General features: G+C 43.6%; 1 protein-coding gene across 1 annotated transcript; it reads left to right on the forward strand.

Annotated features, from left to right (window-relative positions):
* The first annotated feature begins 2,775 nt into the window (after positions 1-2,775).
* Positions 2,776-22,564, forward strand: LOC137148579 (acyl-CoA (8-3)-desaturase-like). The gene is made up of 12 exons (XM_067541462.1): positions 2,776-2,976; positions 7,903-8,013; positions 10,412-10,609; positions 11,304-11,405; positions 12,177-12,305; positions 13,726-13,783; positions 16,232-16,305; positions 18,099-18,196; positions 18,791-18,887; positions 19,134-19,213; positions 21,273-21,398; positions 22,367-22,564. The coding sequence occupies exons 1-12, from the start codon at positions 2,776-2,778 to the stop codon at positions 22,485-22,487; spliced, it is 1,395 nt and encodes a 464-aa protein (XP_067397563.1). The 3' UTR covers positions 22,488-22,564.
* Positions 22,565-22,861: the final 297 nt, after the last annotated feature.

Below are 22,861 nucleotides of genomic sequence, written 5' to 3' on the forward strand. Positions count from 1 at the left end.
ATGGGTCTGGTGTTTACAGTCTAGTTCACCAAAGAGTGTCATGTAGGGTTTCTACTGAAAGTCTGTGTCACAGTGGGCATAATAATCTTTGTGAAATGTATGTGCAGATAATATGAAAGTAGATTTCTATATATAGTGGTCATTATGTTTTTAAAGGCAGGTCACCCAAAGGTAGTGTGCCTTGAGATAGATTCCTCCAGACAGGAGACGGGAGACACCCTTCTCTCCCTAGCTGACCATTGTGTATTGCGTATATCACAATAGACATCTATTAGCATAATGAGCCAAATACTAATGAAGAGGTTGCAGGAACTTCAGAAGCAAAATTAACAAAGAAGTAAACTGGTGGTAGAACCTTGTTTACAGGTGAAGAACAAAAGACTGGTCTGATATATCTGAGGGTACAGAAAGATGCCATCTGGAGAGATAAATTGCCATCAGGCTTGACCTCATGAAAGGAGGGTCCTGGTTGAAAAACACTGTGAGAAGGACTTTGGGGTAAGCAGTACTTTATTAGATAAGAGGGCATCTTGTTAGCTGAATTTAGGCTCTAGAACAGGGGTGGGCAAACTTTTTGGCCTGATGGCCACATCTGGATATAGAAATTGCATGGCAGGTCATTAATGCTCTGAGAGCGGCTCCAGTCAGGGCGCCGCTGAGCCCATGTGGTGGGAGAAGGGGGGGGAGGAAGGGGCAAGGCCGGGAGGGAAAGCAGTTGCCGCACTCCGGCCAGGGCGCCCCTGGGCACATGTGGTGGGAGGGGGGCAGGGGCAAGGGAGGGGCTGAAAGGGGTAGCAGCCACCACTGCGCCACACAGCTTGTTCCTCAATCTTTCTGCGGACCATCTGAATGGAGCTCGCAGACCACTGGTTGAGCTGGAGAGACTGATGAAAAGCTCAGACAGGCCGTATGCAGCTCGCAGGCCATAGTTTGCCCACCCCTGCTCTAGAATGTATGTTATGGTTTTATTTTGTATGTAACCTTTTGTTTCCAATAGTTCTCTTTGCTATCATTTGAATCTGTTCTTTGTTAAATAAACTTATACTTGCTTCTTCTGTAAACAAATTAAGTGCTGTGTGTTAAACAGTGTTGTTCTAAGATGTAGTTAGTAAGCTGTGGTGTAATGTTCCTTTGGGAATAAAGGATCTGGAAATTCTGTGAGTGTCCAGTGGATAAGGGGCTGGAAACTTCAGGGGGACACTTGGTAGACTATTGGGATTGGAGAGTATCTATTGCTAACCTGCATGAGGGACAGTGGAGCCAGATAATATCAATACTGAGATTCACAAATAAGAAGGTTGGAAACAAGTAAATAAAAAGGTTATTTTGTTTGTTTATTTTGGATAAAGGAAATAAAACAGAGCAGCACATGATGAGTAAATAAGAATCTTACTCCAAGCCAAGGCAGGCTGCAAAAGGAGAGCAGATTCTTCCAACACTGGTGGGTGACACTGAAGTCAGACTTCCCAACCAGCCACAAACTGTGCTTCTGATCCTCCACACCGGTTATCAAGAAGCCAGTACACAAACACACACAGCCCCCTTTACTGCATGTCAGTCTCTGGCTCCCAATCAGCCACTAGGTCCAGTAAAGAGACCAGTTATTTAAACTCTATGCTCTTTACTAAAAAGGTTCCCTCTGACCCCAAAGGGTCAGCCACAGTACCAGATCAATATAAGTTTGGATCTTTACCCAAAATACCACACTGCCAGCCAATCCTTTAATAACTAAAACTAAAGGTTTATTATAAAAAGAAAGGAACAAACAATAAGAGAAATGTTAAAGGATTAAAGCAATCAGATACATACAAATGATTTGAAAGTCCATATACATCAGGTTTCTAGAAGAATTGTGGAGTTTGCAGGCTTGTATAGTCCCTCTGGTGCATGTCCAGTACCTGGATGGGTCTCAGTCCTTTGTTTCACAGCTTCATTTGCAGATGACTTGATCCAGAGGTAGATAGGTGGCTGAAAGCTGAACAGGATTGAAGACAAAATGGATTCCAAGGCTTCTGCCTTATATGTCCTTTGGCCTTTGCCATGCTGCTTGTGGAATTTTACAGGAACCAAAATGGAGTCCAGAGTCACATGGGCAAGTCCTGGTGACTCATCAGGTATATCTCTGGCTTCTTCCCCTGGGACCTTTGCACCTGGGAATGTCTCAATGGGCCATTAAGCAAGCTATTGTTCTGCAGCCATCCTGTCTGGGGTGCCACTCAGACAGCACAATTTGAAATACTGATATATCAAACATATCCATAACTTCCATTACACACATAACACATGAACATAAACATCCTCATCTTATTTAGCACGTTATAGCCTTTCTAACAGTACCTGACATGGCATATCTTACATGAACTATTATGATTTTGACATACTGATGTCAAACAATATCATAAATGCTCCCCTTCCCCCCCCAATCCAGCCAGCGTGACACCCCCAACGTGAGACTGGTGTAGAAGGGAGTAATCAGAGCTCCTGAATACACCTCAAGGTGTAAGGGGAATTCTAATAGAGGTTGAACAGGGAAGAGTTTGGCAGAACCAGTGGCTTTACAGGACCCTGAGAGAGGTGGAACTGAGAGGTGTGTGGTAGCCAATTGGCTCTTAGGTAGGCAGGACTGGGTGGGGTCACTTTCAATGTGGATAATGCAGAGAAGGCAGCTAGCTCAGTACCATGTCAGGAGTGTGACAGCAGCAGGAAGAACAGTGAAGTTGCTCAGTACTGAGGCAGATAAGGATATCTTCAGAGTCAAAGCATTCTAAAATGCGGATGGAGGATCCAGCAGAGGGGTCAGGCTCCTCCCTGCAGCTCTTCACCTGGGAGGAGATCGGGCTGCGCACAGGCCAGGAGCACTCCCAGCAGGAGCGATGGCTGGTGATCAACCGGAAGGTCTATGATATCAGCCAGTTCTACTGGCAGCACCCAGGGGGTGCCCGGCTTATTAACCACTATGCTGGACAGGATGCTACGGTGAGAGCCAGGAGAGGGGGTAGCAGAAGGGACAACTGGCTTACCAGCCACTGTGCAGGGCAAGATGTCACAGTGAGAACTGAGAAGTAGGGAAGGGGCATGTTGCTTGGTAGCTACCATGTGGGACAGGATACAATGGTGAGAGCCAGGAGATTTGTCAAGGTGTGATCAACCAATCAAAGGGGCTGTAAAACTGGCTTAAAAAGTTAGCTGGGATTTCTTGTATCATGAATGAATTCATGGGAAATACAGAGATGTTCTAGTCAACTTTATGCCTCCCGCACCCCTTCCCCAGACCTCAGGAGGGTAGTTGCAAGTGAATCAGGTGGAATAATAAAGGGCTGGACTGACTGGACTTCAATAACCCCTAATTTTGTGTCACATGCCAGGGTGCAGTCCAGACCAGTGAGGAGTTGTCACTGCCTGCCTTGCAACCTTGGGTGCCTCGCAATGCTTTGCTGTTGTAGCTTCCAACCTGAGCCATTCCCAAAGCAAAGTTTATTCAAACAGTTGCCTTCTTCAAGAAGGCAACATTAAGCCCGATGGTGAAGGTGGCTCCATGCTCTTTCTTCTCTCCTTGGTTTGTTGAAATGCAGATTTGCCTTGTCTCCTGCATTCACGCCCATCCCCTCCTGCCCCCCCTTTACTGTACTGAGGACTCTGTGTACTACATATATGTAAATTGAGGTACACCCAACTTTCTTTGTTTAGGACAGATCTGTTTAACAACTTTTTCCTAGGAAGGGCTGTGTGATTTTTGAACATGTGCTAATGACATCATAAGGGGGCTTTCATAACTTTACATATAATATTGCTACATACTTTTCACCATGATACTATTGACCGGAAGGTTATTAGTTTTCAAATAATACATCACAAGACATATTTTGTACAAAAATTATTACAAAGTGTGTAGTGTCTAAATACAAGGGTGCTTCTGGTCACACTGGGAAAGCCTCCTTGAGGCTATGCCAACAAGCCATAATGTAGAGCAGCCTAAGAGAAGTCTAAATTATGTCTGGAACTGAACTGGCCCTTAATAGTGCAGGTGTGCAAGGAAATACAGAGCTGGCTTATGGCTCCCTTGTCCTCCACCTCTGCCCAAGCTGCACTAAGAAGAGCTAAGAACATAAGAACAACCATACAGGGTCAGACCAATGGTCCATCTAGCCCAGTATCCTGTTGTCTGAAAGTGGCCAATGGCAGGTGCTTCTAAGGGAATGATCAGAACAGGTCAATTATCAAGTGATCCATCTCCTGATGTCCACTCCCAGATTCTGCCAGTCAGAGACTAGGGACACCCAGGGCATATGTTGTGTCCAAGTCCATCTTGGATAATAATAATAGATAGACCTATCCTACATGAATTTATCTAATTCTTTTTTTAACCCAGTCATACTTTTGGCCTTTACAACATCCCCTGACAACAAGTTGCAGAGGTTGACTGCATTGTCTGAAGAAGTACTTTCTTTTATTTATTTTAAACCTGCTAGCTATTAATTTCATTGGGTGACCCCTGGTTCTTGTGTTATGTGAAGGAGTAAATAAAACTTCCTTATTCACTTTCTTCACAATATGCATGATTTTATATCAAATCCCCCCCACCCTTAGTCATTTCTTTTCCAAGCTGGAAAATCCCAGTCTTTTTAATCTCTGCTCATATGGAAGCTGTTCCATACCCTTAATCATTTTTGTTTCCCCTCTCTGTACTTCTATCTTTTTTGAGATGGGGTGAGCAGATCTGCACTGTATTCAAGATGTGGGCTTACCATGAATTTATGTAGTGGCAGTATATTTACTGTCCTATTATTTATTTATTTCCTAATGATTCCTAACATTCTGTTAGCTTTTTTGACTGTCACTGCACATAGAGCAGGTGTTTTCAGCTGTGGGCCACGATTTTTAGGGATTAAGAATAGAGGAGGATGGGAAACTATTTTTCTGCCCTCTGAAATGAACCTAAGATCTTTCAAAAGTAAGAGTGTGTGTGTGTGCACATGTATGTGAGACAGAATAGCCTGGTCGTTAAGGCCTGCACGTGAGATATCAGATTTAAACGTTTTTATTAGGAAATGTTTAAGCAAAAAAACAAAAAAGCAACGGTCAGGGTTTACAAGGCACAGTAATACAATATCCAGGGATGGTATGCAGTGGGGTGGTTGGGGGGTGATCGGAGATCAGGGGGTGGCAGCAGCATGATAAGCTGTGGCCCCGTAGGAGGGGCTGGAAGTGTGAGACTTGAGGGTTGCAGGGCGGTATGTGGGGAGAGGGGGACGCTATCCAGTGTGGGGGGAGGGTCCCTGGGAGGCATTTGCCAAGGAAGGCAAGCGAGTCCATGTGTGGGTGTGGAGGTCTGGGGAGTACAATGGCGTGCAGGGAGATATATGGGGAGTGGGGGAGGCTATCCATCGTGTGGGGAGGATCCCTGGGAGGTATTTGGCAAGAGGAGCAAGCGAGTCCATGCATGGGGGTGGGAGTGTGGGTCTGGGGAGGACAATGGTGGGGTGGGCTGGGCTGCAGTATCCCGGATGGGGGGGTGGTGGTGTTAGGTTTAAGGTTTACAAGGAGATATATGGGCATGAGGGAGCATTTCAATGTATAGGAGAACCATTGGGGCATGTTTTAATAGAAAGAGTATATAGGTCTATACAGGGTGAAATGTCTCTCATTTGTCCAGTGTCCCTCACAGTCAACAGTTCAAGACCATCCTCTGAATCAGGCAGAGAAAAGACTTGCACTTTGGTCTCCCACATTGCAAATCAGTGTTTTGACCACCAGGTGATTGGCTATTCTGGGTTTGGTATCTCATATATTCCAGCCTGGAACTGAGAATCTTTTCCCATCAAAACTAGTATATTCCTGTGAAACATTTCAGGTTCAATTAACTGGAATTTTCTAGTAACAAAAAAAGACATAAAATTCCCAACCAGCTGTAGTAAGAATCATATTTTCTGTCACGGCTAAGGTTACATAAATCCTGATTTGGGATGTTTATGAAGTAGCAGAAAGGAACAATTGAGAAAGGTGGTGCAACTTCCATTCCTTTCTCTCTTAACATGAATATTTAAATTCAGGTATATTTTTTTTTAAACCACAAAGAGACAAAGCTATTTGATACTTTTAACTCACAGACTGGAATCTGCTATTCGTGTGCTCAGGAATTGACACGACTCTCATTCGATAATGACAGAAAGGCTTTAATTACTATACTTATAAACATATAAAATGAGCCCCCAAACCAAAAGTCCAGTATATTTTAGCTGCAAAAGCAATTATCCTCACCAATGCAGGCAAGAGGCAGTGATGGTTTCTTAGCAGCTTCCCCCAAGAGCCTGGATCCATGGTCTCAGAAGGCAGCTGGGCAAGATGGTAGTTCTTCTCAGTTTCTTGTCGAGAGTGATTCTTTTTCTCTTGAAGCTTGCCTGCTTGCTTATTTCCATTGCTTCTCTTTTATATTCTTCAATCCAATGTTTTTCAAAGCATTTTGGTAATTTACATGAGTAAACACAGGAATTTCAGAAAACAATACAAGAGGGTGAGACCCATGTGCTTTAATTAGTGAAAAGGTGCTAGCCACCTAAATGTGGTGTTTAGTTTCAGTGTTCCACCCTTCAAACAAAGAGGTATTGGGGTTGTTGTGATTAAATTGAGTAATACCTGGGGTGGCATCCAGCCATTAGCTTTGATCCTAAGGTATTTTGAGAGGTCTGGAGCCCTGGAGGTCTAGCACGCCCTGCATTTAACACATTTTTGTTTACTGCATAGATGAGTTACTCCCGGAGGATACATTCATTAGGGAAAATGGTCTAGACAGAGAGGCAATTAATAAAGAGTTATCTTAATGAAATACCAGACATACTTTGAGAATAGAAAGACAGCATGGGTGTGTTACAATGAGAAACAATCCCCCTTTTCAAAAGGGACTCCAGCCACCATTTCACATATTCTGCAATATGCACTTATTAATTTGGTAGTTTAATTTTATAAGTAGGCCCATCTTAGCTGAAATTTCACAGTCTACAGATACATATTAGAAATAAAAGGTTTGTTTTTTCATAGCCCAAAATATGCAGCAGCGTGATTTTGAACCTATCTGAAATTGCACAAACTACGGAGTGGAATGACTTTTCCTTTCCACTATTTGTAGCTCTTACTGCTAGACCTCCAATAATCTCTGAACAATCTTATTGGACTCAGACATATCTCTTTGCTGATGCTGTTATGATATTTCACTAGATTGACTCTCTACTTATACTTTGTTTAGAAAATAAAAGGGTCCTCCTCTTCTACTCAGCCTTGCCATCTCTTTTTAGTCTCTTCTAAAATGACCACTTGCTAAGAGATGATGCCTTTTATAAATTTAAGTCCCCTCTCCCAGGTGAGTCACTCACCTAAATGGCTTCAAGTCTCTCCTCAGCTGATTCATTGCTTGGTTACAAGCTCACTGGGCGGAAAGGGTTCCTCTGGACTGCAGCCAGTTCATTGTTCCATGGTGCTTCCATTTGAATTGTTGACCTGATGGTCTTCCATCTTTGATCACTCTCTATTTTTAGCCCTCTGTTAGGTGCAGGAATTTTTCCTAAGTCTCCAGTGTGTTTCAGCTCAAAATGGAGTTTAAGGGGCAAAGTGAAGAGACAGTCCAGTTTACAGTCCAAATGGCAATCATAAAACAAAATGGGGTTTGTAGTTTGATAGACATATACAGATATATACCAACCAATCACAGTTTCATTTTAATTAATGAAGCTTAAAAAAGAAAGCATACAGTGTTGTATTAAACTTTATTCTAGCAATATCTTGAATAGATAGAGAAGGAAGAGGGGGCCTTCCTGAACAATATTGCTTCTTACTGTTACATGTTGTTTTTGTGTTTTTCCCCATGCGTGGTGTGTTGTTTTCTCACCCTATTCCTTTGTGCATGTGCAGGATGCCTTTGTAGCATTCCATGTCAATAAAATACTGGTGAGAAAATACATGAACTTGCTGCTGATTGGGGAGCTGGCACCTGGTCAGCCCAGCTTTGAGCCCTGCAAAAATGTGAGTGTCTTTAAGGGATGGATGTGGGATGGGATCTGGGAGTTAAGGTTGTTCTTAAAAAATACAAAGCCAGATTTTTCATTCATTCAATGGCAGGCGGAACTCCTGGTACACATTATACATCACATTGCAACATAGAGCCACAGTGCCAATGGACGGGAATGCTGATCGGCCATGCTTTTATCTTGGTGCAACATTGATCCTCACTGACTCCCGCACACATTCCCCCCATTACAGTAATTCTCCACATAGTGGTAGCATGTAGGAAGAACCCATAAGCCATTAAATAGCCCCAGCATCACAGACTCCCGCTAGGTATGGAACAGCCTGTCAGATGCATACTGTCCCAATGAGTATGTATGTGGGAAGTCACGCCACGTGGAAGAAGCCATTTTGTAGAGCAGGTTCGGACGCGTTCATCATTGGTTTGAATACTCAGTTGATATCATGACTCCATCTGCTCATGGCTTCACCCCACGTGGGTTCTTGACCCATAGTTTGGGAACTGCTGCTTTAAATCAAGATTGGATGCCTTTCTAAAAGATATGCTCTAGTTCATCCACAAGTCAATGCAGGAATTACTGGGTAAAATTCTATGGCATGAATCAGCAATATTCAGTAGATTCATAGAGTACAAGGCCAGAAGTGACCATTAAATTATTTAGTCTGACCCATATAACACCAGACTGTATAATTTCAACCAGTTCTTTCAGCTCAATAACTTGTGTTTTACTAAAGCATATTTTCGAGGAAGGCATCCAGTTTTGATTTGAAGACATCAGGCAAGATGGAGAATCTACCACTTCTCCTTCATAGTTTGTTCCATTGATTAATTTCCTTCACTGTTAAATATGTGTGCCTTATTTCTAATTTGAGTTTGTCTGCCTTTAACTTCCAGCCATGGGTTCTTGGTATGCCCTTCTCCACTAGATTAAAGAGCCCTTTAGTACCTGGGATATTTTTGCCATGAAGTATTTATATGCCCTAATTAAGTCACCTCTCAGTCTTCTTTCTAATAAACTAGACAGATTAAGCTCTTTAAGTCTTTGAATGAAAAGGAATTTTTTCCAACCCTTTTATCACTTTTGTGGCTCTTCTCTGCACCCTCTCAATTTTTTCAATATCTTTTTTAAAATGTGGACACCAGAAGTGCATGGAGTATTCCAGTCAGCATGCAGTGACCAGTGCTGGTAAACAGAGATTAAGTCACCTTCCTACTCTTACTTACCACTTGCTTATTTATACCTCTAAAGCTTGCATTAGCCCTTTGTGCCACAGCATTACACTGGAAGCTCACGTGCAGTGGCTTGTCCACTATGACCCTGTAAATCCTCTTCAAAATCCACTGCTTTCCAGGATACAAGTCCCTCATTCTTTAGAAATGACCTGCATTCTTTGTTCCTAGATGCAAGTGTAATAAAACACATTTTGTTTGATTAGGCCAGCTTACCATCAGATCCAAATAACTTTGTATGAGTGCCCTTTCCTCATCATTTACCATTCCACTAATCTTATCTTTGTGTCATCCATAAATGTTATCAGTGGTGATTTTATATTTACTTCCAGATCATTGATGAAAATGTTGAATAGCATGAGGCCTAAAACAGAACCCTGTAGAACCCCACTACAAACACCTGAATACAATGATTCCCCATTGACAGCTACTTTGTAATCTGTCACTTATCCAATTCTTAGTCCATTTAATATGTGCTCTATTGAGCTCATGGCTTAATCAAAGGCCTCACAGCCCAGTCTCACAGCCCAGTCACACAGCCCTCACCAAACACAGTATAATTTCAAGCATGCAGCCTTCACAGAAAGACACCAACACAGAAACATACATTAGTCCCTTACCCCCAAGAACAGGGTCTGCAGTTATTCCTCTGAAAACTGATCCTGATTTTCTCTGTAATCGTTTTATATGGTGGTAGAACTGATCCATTTTTTTTGTTGGAAACGCTTTTCTGATTAAAAAGGGTATTTTTAATAAACCAAAAGCGTTTATTAATTTTTCAAAAATTTGTTTTTCTTCATTTAAATTTAACATTTGAAACTTTTGAAATTTCAAACTTTTGAAATTTTGGAAGGTTGTTTTCCCCCCCTTTCTTACCTTTTTCCTCCTCTTAATACAACGGAATGAATTATATGTCAATGTGTTTTGTTTTTTTCCCCCTTCTTCTTTTTGGTGCATTCCATAACTTTTCAAAACTTCCTCAACTTTGGGAAAGTTACAGAGTAACAAAAGGAAAATGAAAGTCTCTAACTCTGACTCAATCATATTCCCTTATCAAGTGTAGAGATGAACCAGTTCAGCAACAATGGCTGAAGTCACAAATACCCTTGTTTCATTAGTTTTAAGTATGTTCCTAAAGTTCTGTAATAATAAATCTCCCCACAGAAATTACTGGTAGAAAATTTCCGTGAACTGAGGGCCACTGTCAAGAGGATGGGACTTTTCAACCCTAGTTATCTTTTTTTCTTCCTGAATTTCCTGCAAATTCTGATGCTAGAGGTTGCCACCTGGTTCACCCTCTGGTACAATGGGACGGCCGTCATATCCTTTCTCATTGCAACATTGCTGCTGACAACTGCCCAGGTAAACTGCCCAAATCACTGTTGTGAGGGACACATGTATTTACATGTTGTATATTCCTACTCCAGGTACTCCTTCAGCTGCTGACTCTGCTATGGCCCTATGCCCTATTTCATAATGTGCAACTTCTCCAATGGAGTGTCTGTCAGTGCCACCAATGATGACTTATAGACTGGTTCAGGCACAGTTGTTCAGAACAGCTAAAAATGCAAAAAATGCCTGAACAACTCAATAAATCATCATTGCTGGCACTGATTAGAAAAGCTGTGAGCTCCTTGTTCCCCAGAATTAATGTATAGAGACAAATGTGTTTCTTGTTCCTTTCACTGTTCTTTCACCAATATGGGCTTGGGATGCACTGATTATAAAGCGGGGGTGTTCTTTAGGACTGAGTATAAAGAGGGTACAAAACATGTGCTATTTGCTATTATGGGGGACTTTCATCAAGTTAGGTTGTTTAAATGATACCCTAGGGACATCCTGTACCCTGCACTATGAGTGTGGAGGATTGAAGTTGATTCCTGGTGCCAGCAGGGGCACTGCCATCCAGTTGGAGCTGGGGTTCACTGACAGAAGTTGGGCCCTGGACTCCTGGTTGAAAACTACTGGCATAGATGACATAGCACTGCCCTGGCCCTGCTACAGAAGTGCAAGGAGGCCTGACCCTGTTTCATCAGTGATTTCTTTTCTCTTCCAGGTCCAGGGCTGGTGGTTCCAGCATGATTTGGGGCATCTTTCAGTCTTCAGCAAGTCCAAATGGAACCACTTGTGTCATGAGTTTGTGATGTGCCATCTAAAGGTAAGTGTCTGATTCTGGGCATGTCCACTGGAACTTCAGCAAAACAGATTAAAAGAATGGGCATCTTCTGTTCAGAAAGTATCTCCTGGAAGATCTGCCCCATAAATGTGGCAGGGAGGAGAACATGATGCTGTTCTCAAGGAAGGGGTCAATAAGTAATGGATGAGTGCTCACGCAGGCTCCTCCATGCCCCAGCCTTGTGTGTTCATGGAAGAAAAACTGTTGGAGGGGCCACCCAAAAACTCACCCAACAGGAATAGAGGCAAGCCATTGCAGCAGAGACCTTTGGATGTCATTTCCCTTATGTTAATGGCTGTTCACTCTTCACTCCAATTTCCCCCTTCAGAAACTCTTCACTTCAATCTCACTCAACCTGCCCCCATGTTCCCCTTCTTCGCTCCTTTTTTTTCTTTCCCCTTTTCTTTTATCCCCTTCCTTTCTATGTCCCCTTTCTCTTACTTCGTTTACCTAATTCCTTCCCAACGAAACCCCACTCAAAAATCATTTTTATTTCTTTATTTTGTGGAACTAACATGTTTGCAACCATAATATTGTTCACTCTGCTTCCTCTCCCTCCCCCCGTCCCACCTCTTTGTCTTGTCTATTTAAAATGTAACCTTTCCAGTGCAGGGACTGTCTCTTAATGGGGCTCTGATCTCAGTTAGGGTTTCTAGGCACTACCATCATACAAATTATAAACTAATAATAAATTAGGCAATTTATATTTGGCAGTGGTGGTTTTGATTCCTGTGGTCTCCTGCTCTCTTGCAGGGGTTTTCATCCAGTTGGTGGAATCGCCAGCACAACCAGCACCATGCCAAACCCAACTGCTTCCCCAAGGATACTGACATCCTACTACATCCCTCCCTGTTTGCCTTAGGAAAGACACTCTCTGTGGAGGTGAGTGTGAGGGAATGGTTTTGAAAAAAACCTGGTTTCTGAAAGGATATGGTGCTAAAAAACCCTGAAGTCAGGAAGTTATAGTGTATTGGGAGCAAACTGCCCAATGTCTGAGACTTTGGAGCTACAGAGTCACTGTTTGATTGCAGCCATTCTGGAAAAGGGCTGGTGCTGAGACATACCTGTTGCTTGGAACCCTACTGGTTTCTTGAGAAACAAAGAGTTTTCAGGAAGGTCCACCTTGTATGTTAAGTGTGAGTGAATTAATCATTCAGCATGGGGAGTGTAGTTTACAGAGGAAGGTATCCTATAGCTTTGTTAGGACTGTGATTATTTCATATAACTTTGTGATTCAGAAATTCAAAACTGTCCCATAAGAAATCAGTGCCCCCAAGTACCTGGCTCTGGACAGTAATAGAAATATACCTAACATCCTAGAGATTCTTCCTCTCATCATTGGTGCTTTAGAGGCCAGATTTTGGAAAGTGCTCAGCTCCTACTTAGGTACCAAAATATGAAGTATCTTAATCAAACCAATAGGAACCCAAACTAACCTAATGGAACACACTCTGTTCTCATAGCAGCACTCTCAGCATGTCACTCAATACCACTATCTTCCTGAACAACAAATCAAAAATCACAACCAAACGTGAATGATACTTAGGTGACTGGAAAAAAAAAATCAATAGGCAAACCATAAGGAAAAACAGATTAAAAATAAAAAAGCTAGGCTGGTGCAAATCCCTCAAACAGAAATTTCACAGTAGCAAACCACATTACCATGTGAAATATGCAAAGGACAGGCAGATTTTTACCAAATTAAGAATCAGTAATCATAATCTGAATAGTAAAAGTGAGGTGCATAGTAATGTGGAAAACCCATAGACTGTCTATCTAATGTGACAGATTAAAACAAAGGTATTTTTACTCCAAGGAAAGTAAGACAGTTGCTTCCTCAAACTATCAGAGATGCTAAAATATATTTAAAGAAAAAGACTGGTGAAGAAAAAAACTGTTCCTCACCCTCAGAGAAAGGAAAGCAGCAGAAGAGACAGCATCACACCATATAGTAACCTGCCAGCAAATTAGGAATGAGCAAACAACAAATGAACTTGGAATAAAACCCCAAAATTACTATCAAGCCTTAACCTGGTGAAAAGTTTTAGACCATATCTTCCTCTGAGAGAAATCAGAGGCTTCTGTCCCTCTTACACTTTGGTAGTATCAATATAGCTTGTCATGGTAATATTTTTTTTATTTGCTTGAGGAGAGAGAGAGTTAAGAGCTGTCTAAAGATGCATCTTAAGGAGGAAATAGAAGTGGGGAAGTGCCTCTGTGGGCGTTTCTCAGGGAAGAATAGGAGATGCCTATGTCAGCATCTCCATAGTCTAGCTGACGTGTTGTGGTCTTTCCTTCACAGCTTGGGATGAAGAAGGAGAAATGGATGCCATACAACCATCAGCACAAATACTTCATCAGTGAGTATCTCCTTGTTCCTGCGCTACCATCAGGCAATCACCAGTGCAGTAGGGGCACCCTCATTTGTTGTGCAGGCCCCACATTCTAAGCCACATGCCGGGAGGGGGGTAGAGAACTCCAACTGCCTTTCACTACACCGAAGCGTTTTTGGTTCCCTTCCACAACCTTTGGAGAGACAGGAATTAACCCCATATAAATGTTGGTTTCTGATATAATATCAATGCATTTATCTGGGCAGAGGCAAAATCTCAACTAACAAAAGGGACCATTCAAGGCCCTTATGGGTGGTCACATATACCACCTAGCAATAGTACAATGTGCTGGATCTCGAACACTTAAATATACAGAGCAATACTATCTATCCCAATTGAGTCCAAGCTGCTCAGTCATAGTGTTTTGGAGTCATGAAGCCCAGTTTCTGCTGCATCACCAGGCCTTCATCCTTGTGAGTGCTGTGTTGGTCATGGTTCCTCTGCAGGGACCAGTCCAGCTGCAGTTGGGGCCTGGTCTCTCTCTGAGCAAATCCCCTAGCCCTGGGTTCAAGCTGTTTTTGAGCCTGCTGCCTTCAGCAGCAATAAACGCTCACTGCCCAAGCCTATGGCTCTCTCCCAGCCCTGTTTCCATGTCAGCCAATTAGCCCAGAGCCAACCAGGTGATCTGCAACCAATCCCTTGTCCCTCCTTGGGCAGGGCTGTGTTCTCTCTCTGGAACCACATTCCCCTCCTCCAGTGAGAGGCAGGATGGCAGCAGGAAGTCAGTAATGAGGTTTCCTTCCAGTTTTTCAACCAACTAGGGCTCTGGGCAGAGAAGCCAATTCCACTTTCTGTCCATCCTCTAATCAATGAAGGCTAATAGAAGGGGTAAGATAGGCCCATCCACACAACTGGCACGTGCATGTGGAATGAGCAAGTTCACACCCAGCAATTGCCATAGCCTCCCAATTTAAATCCTCCTAGAAAGCAGACAGAGAGGACTTTTCCTTCCAGCCTGGAGACAGATTTAAATATGTGGAGAAGAAGCATGTACTGCTGCACAGGATTTACTGCATATACAGGATCTTCAGATGGGATGTGTCTGGAGAAATATGAGTTCATGTGCTAAAAGGGCAGGGTTGATATGCTACAGAGGCAAGAGAGGGCAAGTCTGGGGAAAAAATGGTGTTAGTGCTCTGCCCAGGAGATTTGCCAGAATGAGACACCTCTCACAGTAAATTATGCAGATGTTCAATAAATGATCATGTGTGCTGTTGGCTCAACTAGTCTCCCTGAGTTTGGTTCCCCCTTGTTGCAGCTTCAATATGCCCACAGGCCCTGCAGGGCTACTTGATCTTGGCTCTTTCTTGAATAAGGGAAAAAAAAGATGAGATCTCCCAAATGCCACCCACTTATGGCACCAAAATAAAACATCATTCAGTAAATTGTGAAGCTCTGTGACCTTCCTTCTCCTTTCTGACATGAGGAATGTAATAGTAAAGTTTTGAGATTGCAGTTATCATTGGCCATCTGAGCTAACCCCTCACTGAGATGAATGAGGCAGATTATACCTCTCAAAATTATTGCTCCAAGGTGTTTGGTGATACCTTTCTATGCCAGGTAACCTCAAAAATGTGAACTGAGTGTTTCCTCACAGCCATAGGAGCTAGAGACATGGTAAAGAAAGAGAAAGAAAGAAAGAGAAAGCTAGGTAGCTAGCTAGCTCAGACTGTAGAGAACAAGACAGTAGTTTGAGAAGTGCCAGTATAGGTTATGGATGTCTATCAGCTGTTTCCGACCTCAGGGTGAAAGGACAGCAAGAGTGAGATGGTGATGAGAGAAAAGAGGAAAATGAAGTAGGGAGGAAGCTCACCTGTGAGTGTGGCTTGGTGTCAAATAACAGAAAGCCTCCCCCATTCACTGCAGTATAGAATCAGGGGGCTGGAACAACGTGTATAGTGGAGGTACTGAGAGCCATTGAACGAAACTATAAACCCTGTATGTGATGGAAACCACTTCAAGCCAGGCCAGCACCCCTAGTTCCAGCACCTATGTATAGAATCATAGAAATGTAGGGGTGGAAGGGACCTCAAGAAGTCATCCAGTCCAACTCCCCTTCAGTGCAGGGAGGACCAAGTAAACCTAGACCATCCCTGACATATCTGAATACCTACTGAGTTTTTATGAATTGATCCTCACAACACCTAAGAGATAGAGAAGTATTATTTATTCCCATTTTACAGATGGGGAATAGAGGCACAGAGAAACTAAATTACTTGCCCAAGGTCACAAAAGAAGTTTGTGGCAGAACCAGAAAGTAAACCCTGAGTCTCCTGGGCTCCAGTCTAGTACCATAACCTCAAGACCATCCTCCCTATAGTCACACTGATTTGTCCTTTGCTTCTGGTTTTCTGGGTAATTTTTGTGATTGGATAAGGCTATTCATGACTTGTGTTCTTCTGGTTCATTCTTCAGTCATAATCATGCTTCTGCTTCCATTCTTCACTTTGTACTCATTGTACTTCGTAATTCAACGCAAACTGTGGGTGGTAAGTATACCCAGCACTACACAAAAGCCTTTGCTAATGAGCGGCTGCTGTGCCCTCCCCACATAGGATGTGTAGGGTCAGGGGCCTGCGCAGGAATTTAATGAGGAGTGGAGGAGCTCTGCATACGCCTTCCCTGCTGGGGCCCCGGAGGAAATCTGTGCCCCTCTGCTGATTATTGGGAGGTGCCAGTGCCCCTGCTTGCCCCCCCACCTCCCCCTTGTGCACTCCCTGTGTAGGATGTTGGGGGAGACAGACCAGGAAAAGCACACATATGCCAGGTAAAATACCCCGAGTCTTTATTAGAAATACAGGCCAAGTCTCCCAGCAGCAGAGGGGCAATTGAATGAAACTTCCTACTCAGCATCTGGTAGCCAATGGGAGTACCTGGGGGCCAGTTCATGGTTAGTCTGTGACTTGTTTACACTGGTTGTGCTTAAGCAAAGGGTCTGCAAAGCAACCACATGGGCCCCACAAAATATAACTATAGCTTGAGGCGGCCCTCTATTGGCTGTACGTTCCCTGTCCCTCTGCAAGTGCTTGAGCACAAATGGCTTTCAAGGGTGGTGAGTGGACGTGTTGAGGGCAGACTAAGGATGTGGGGAGGGAGGGACAGGCTGGCTATTTCCAGATGCCTTAATGCCCATGGGGGCTTGTTGTCTTCCCCACAACTCCTCCTCACTTTTAGGACCAAACTGGGTGTCAGCAGCCAAAGCAATGGGCAGCCACGGTCCACCCCTTCTGTCCTTGTGCCATGCTCCGTACCATAATCGGAATACATTCCCTCCAATGTGTCCTTGATCTGGTGCAGGATGCCACCCTGTTCTAGGAAGGCACAGATTGGATTCCTGGATTAGTAACACGAGAAGAGCAAATACCCAAAGGAGAGGGCCTTGTTAATCACCAGACATGCGTATCCACACAGACAATACTCAAAGAAGCAAAAGAAAGTTAGCTACAGTAACTGTGGCTCATATACACGTATGTCTGTGTAGATCCCCATGGCAGCCCTCCTTCCTCATTACTTCCAAACTTTACACTACCGTGTATTCTAAGTCAGTGTGGGAACTGAGGGATGCCTAGAGCTGTGTTCTCTTGTACACCTTTGGGAGGGCTGGGGCATGAGGACAAAGGTGGGATGCGTATGTAGCCCACTGGACACTGCTATCCAGCAGCTGCCACATTCTTGCACACAAGGAATGCACAGAGTAGAATTGGGGATCCACACACATGCATCTGAAAAAGAGCCAGTTGCTGTAGATAAGTTACCCTCCTTTTCCCCCCCTGTTTTGTTTCATTAATCTAAAAGAAGTTATTCAGGCTGGCCTTTGGATATGGGAAATGGGTTTGCTCTTTGAGTATGGGAAATGTAAAAATTGCACCATGGCATCTCACGATAGCTGGATAGCACTTCTCCCATAGTCCTTTTGGGGTTTGTGGAGGGAAGCTAGAATGCACAGATAGTAAGTGAGTGTTACCTATGGAGGACCTGGGGACTCGGTTTTTGCTGGTGAATAGCAATGGACAGAGAGTAGGCCTTACAGAGGAAGTTTCATGGGCTATTTTCCCTCTGGAGCAGGTGGTGAAGGGAAGTTACATCATGTGGGGAGAAAATAGGGTTACAGGAGAGGAGTCTCAGACTATTTCTCATTGCAGTGGGTGTTGCCACGAAGCTTTAGGCCCTTACATGGGAAGATATGAGAACTCTGTATCCCACTGGTGTGGGGTGATGGAGGATGCAGTGATGCTCCAAGCTGCCCTCCCTCCTGCTGAAGGTGTCTCTCCTTTTTTCACAGGAACTGGCCTGGATTCTGACTTACTTCACCCGATTTTTTCTTACCTACGAGCCCTTACTGGGAGTGAATGGTGTCCTGGGATTCTTCCTACTGGTCAGGTATCACTCACCCCATGCAGTCCTTCTGGCTGTTGGAACTCCCACCTTACTGACTGATCCCTTTTCTGTGCTGTCTGCCAATCCTTCCTCTGCCTTCCCTCCTGCATCTTTATCTTCTCTCTCTCTGGTCTCCTCTTTGACCATCTTACCTGTCTCCCCTTAGCCTGTGCACAGTTCATTGTTTTCTGTAATGTAAAAGCAGATATAGTGCTTTTCCTTTGTTGTCCTCACTTGTGTGGACCTTCTACTGACCATTCACTAACTGGACTATACAGGAGATATTTAACTAGATGGCCACTAGGTTTGGCAGTCACAAGGGCCTTTTACTGGTAGTTGTTGGTTTAAGTGGAAAGGTGCTTACCCAGGCAGTTGTCATTTTAGGCTTTTAAGTCTGTTACTGGCTTGTCAGCATGGGGATTTTAATGAGCAGTCATTGATTTGAGGAGGTTGGCTTTTTGTTTGCAGTAGTTGGTTAGGTTATGCATTTTTATCCAGCAGCCTCCAGCTTGAAAGGATGGCATGTTACTGAGCTGGACACATCTATAGCTTTTATCCTGGGCAGTGATTACCTTTTCTCCTTGTTTTTCTTCACAGGGTCTTGGAGAGTACTGTGTTTCTCTGGCTATCGCATACAAACCACATCCCAATGCACATTGATTATGATAAAAACGCAGACTGGTTCTCTGCCCAGGTAAGAGCCTCTCCCCTCCCAGGTGTGCTGGAAGGCACTTATCGGTGCTTAAAGAGTGAATGCTGTAAGTATCACTACTCCTGGCAATAATGCTGAGGATCTGTGTCACTTTAAGGATATTACTAAGGAAGCCTAGATTAGCCTGGAAGGCTGAGGGTGGGGCACTTGTTCATCCTGCCGTCCAGTGAGATATAAAATGTAGCATTTATGGATCCACACTCACTCCTTTCTTTCTTTCTCTTCCAGCTCCAGTCAACATGCAATGTGAACCAGTCCTTCTTCAACAGCTGGTTCACTGGGCACCTGAACTTCCAGATTGAGCACCAGTGAGTACAGGTCCTGGAAGGAGGGTGGGGCATGAGTGAGTGCAAGCATTGCAGAAGGATAGGATGCATACAGCGAACTAGTGGGTAATAGGCCCTGTCTGAGGAGAGGGGACCTTCCTAACAGTGAGGATAACTAAACATTGGAACTGCTTACTGGGGAGGTGATGGGCTCACCAGCACTTGGAGTCTTTAAAACGAAATTAGATATCTTTTTAACAGACATGCTTTAATCCAATTTCTGGAAAAAATTCAGCTGCTTGGAGGTCAGACTAGTTGATCGTAGAAATGCAGAGCTGGAAGGGACCTCGAGAGGTCATCAAATCCAGACCCCTGTACTGAGGCAGGACCAAGTAAATCTAGACTATCCCTGAGAGGTGTTTGTCCAACCTGTTCTTAAAAACCTCCAAGGATGAGGATTCCACAACCTTTCTCAGAAGCCTGTTCCAGAGCATAACTACTCTTATAGTTAGACAGTTTTCCCTAATATCTAACCTAAATCTCCATTGCTGCAGATTAAGCTCATTACTTCTTGTCCTACCTTCAGTAGACATGGGGAACAATTGATCACCATCTTCTTTATAACAGCCCTTAACACATTTGAAGACTATTATCAAGTCTCTTTCTATCCTCTTTTCTCTGGACTAAACATGCCAAGTTTTTTTAACCTTTCCTCATAGGTCAGGTTTCCTCTTAGGTCACAGTGGTCCCTGCTGGTCTTAGAGTCTAAGAATCTAGACATGAGTAATAGGATCCATAAGAGGGAAGCTATTGGGATTGCTCCTGGCCAGTGACCAGCTATACTGGAAAGGGGGGTTTTAACATGTATTGTTTTTAAGTTACTCTGTTACCTTAATTTACTGCCCCAAAATTAACTGTAATTTGGATTCAAGGGCTGTACCACGAACTTGCTTTTGCTTGATTTGCACCAAAAAAATTGTTGTTCTTACCCCTGACTTAACACACACAAAAAGAAAAAGGGCATGTAAAACACAGAACAACCAAGTCATTTTAAATTTAATAAATTCCTTTACTTATTCACACTTTTTATAATCTTTTTAACATAAAGTTAAATTTCTAAATGTCATTCAATGCCTTTGTTGGGAAAAAGACTCAATTTTGGGCCATAGCTCTGAGTGTAATGATTAAAAGATGACCCTAATTTTTCTTAAGACAGAACAAGACCAATAGCAGCAGGGCCGGGGGGAGAAGAGAAAAGCAGAGCAAAATATAGGAAAATGCCATTACTCTTTGATGGTTGCAGTTTAGTTCTCTTAGACCAAACTATAGCATACTTCATCTTAGATGCCATTCCAGGACTAGAAAACATTAACCAGAATAGGGATGCTCAGGCCTTGTGTTTAGCTTGCCACTCAGGTTACAGCCAATTAAGATAGCAAAGGAAGATTTGTTCTGGCTGGCTAAGCCAACTCTTATTGGAGAAAAGGCAAAGAAAGGTGAGATAGACATTTTCTAAAGTTCCTGCTGTTGCCTATGTCTACACAGGGATAAATACCCTGCGGCATGGTTGCAGCTAGCCTGGGTCAGCAGACTTGGGCTTGTAGGGCTTGGGTTGCTGGGCTAAAAATTGCTGTGTAGGTGTTTGGCCTGGGGCTGAAGCCTGAGCTCTGGGACCCTCTACGCCCGCAGGGTCCAGTGCTAGGACTCCAGCCTTAGTCTGAATGCCTACACTGCAATTTTATAGCCCAGCAGCCCGAGTCCCACAAGCCCAAGTCAGCTGACCTGGGGCAGCCACAGATTTTTTTTATCCCTGTGTATACATACCCTTAGGCTCTCATCCAAGGAATTACTCAAAAACAGAGTCGTGGAGATTATGATCACATTTGGTCCTTCTCCTGTTTTGGTTAGAACATCTTTCAGGAACAAGAGACAGGCCTGATGATGTGATGGAAATCCTTGGTTCCCTATGTGTAATAGTGATGATCATGAGCCTGATTCTTATTCTGGTTGATGATCATGGTGCGCCAATTTTCCTACTATACTCTAAGATGGCTTCTGTGCTGAACAAGTTGTGTAATGAAATTGCGTCCTCTCTTCACAGCCTTTTCCCCACAATGCCTCGACACAACTACTGGAAGGTGGCTCCCCTGGTGAAGTCCCTGTGTGACAAGCATGGCATCAAGTACCAGTGCAAGCCCCTGCTCACTGCCTTTGCTGATGTAGTACAGTAAGTGTCATAGACAGGAAGAATTGGTGTAGTAGTAAGTGGCATAGTAAAGATGCATGGTGAAAGAGGGAAGCAGGCTGGAGAAATATAAATGGAGGACCGGGATGTAGTGGGAAGGGAATGGATGACATATATAGAATGCCCTATTGCGTTTGGGTCATAGTCAAGGCTCCATGTATTCTTTGGCATGTTAAACCTAAATTCAGTACCAAGGCCTCCTGTTGAGACAGTGATGGGGTTAAGTATCACATTCCCACTTTGTGCTACAAAAAAAAAAAAAAAAAAAAAAAAAAGAGCTGCCTCTGCTGCTTATTTCAGAAAATTTCCAGGGGAAGAGACAGAGCAGTTCTCAGAGGGACTCCCTTTGGTGCAATTAGATTAGCTAGTAAATAGAGGCTTCTGATTGCGTTTTCTTTTCAAAACTCCCTGAAAACAGAACCCTTGATTCAAGAAAGCACTTAAGAATGTGCTAAAATCCCACTGATTTCAAAGGTGCTTAAGTGTCTTGCTGAATTAAGGTCTGAGTAGCTATGAGAGCCTCAGTGAGAGTTTTTTCTTCTTTTCCATGGTGGAAGGTCCTTAGGGTAGTCAGGATCAGACTTATTTGCACTCTGTGAAGTCAAAGTATGATATTTTACTTTACAGTATGTAAACTCCAAAAGAATGTGTTAATTTCACCCACTTTTCAAATGTCAGTCTTCCACAGCTACCCAGAATAAGTAAGCAGAGGTCCTTAACACTAATGCCAGTTGCTGACAGTGGCTTCATTAATTTGCCTACATTGTACTTATTTATCTGTGCTTTATTTTATTAGTTTTAGCCTTAAAAGAAGTCAGGTATTTTTCAGAATCATTCTGTAGAACCGCAAGTAGAGATGCAGGGTAATTTACTCTTTTCTGTAGTTGTCCCCTGTCATTTATATTCTCTCTCTTCCCCCTGATTAATTGGATTCTCTTTTTCCTCCACAGCTCTCTGAAGGAGTCAGGGGAGCTCTGGCATGATGCCTTTCTGCATAAAGAAGCAGCTGCCAGCACTGGAGAAATCTCCCAGCAGTTGCCACAGAGATGCAATACAGCGGGCAAAGTTTAGGGAGAGGGATGGGCTTAGCTATTGGGTGAGAGAGCTGGAAAAGCTTCTAGTAATGAATGAAGTTTTTTACATATTAAAAATCTTACATATTGATCTCCCCTGTGTCTATCACATATATTTCCCATTCTCCTGCTCTGAAGCATGGTGTTAAGTTGACTTGCAGTGGCTCAAGAGCAGGCCCAGTGGGGTGGAGGGAGGGAATTGCCCAAGGGCCTGATGATTTTAAAAGGGCCCCGGGCCATGGGTGGCAGGTGAAGCTTCCCCTCGGGGAGGCTAGGTCCCTGTCCCGCCTCTTCTGCCCGTGGCCCTGCCCACAGTCCACCCCCACTCCGCCTCAGGCTCCACTCCACCCAAGGCCCTCCCTTTGCCCTGCT

Source organism: Emydura macquarii, unplaced genomic scaffold, assembly GCF_026122565.2.
Source record: "Emydura macquarii macquarii isolate MOO-44397 ecotype Brisbane River unplaced genomic scaffold, CSIRO-AGI_Emac_v2 contig_670, whole genome shotgun sequence".
In the NCBI taxonomy this organism is placed as follows: domain Eukaryota; kingdom Metazoa; phylum Chordata; order Testudines; family Chelidae; genus Emydura; species Emydura macquarii.

Coding starts and splice junctions, on each gene's coding strand:
- LOC137148579 (XM_067541462.1), top strand. CDS start 2,776: ATGGAGGATCCAGCAGAGGGGTCAGGCTCCTCCCTGCAGCTCTTCACC. Junction 12,306..13,725: donor GAAAGACACTCTCTGTGGAG/GTGAGTGTGAGG, acceptor TTTCCTTCACAG/CTTGGGATGAAGAAGGAGAA. Junction 13,784..16,231: donor TCAGCACAAATACTTCATCA/GTGAGTATCTCC, acceptor TTCATTCTTCAG/TCATAATCATGCTTCTGCTT.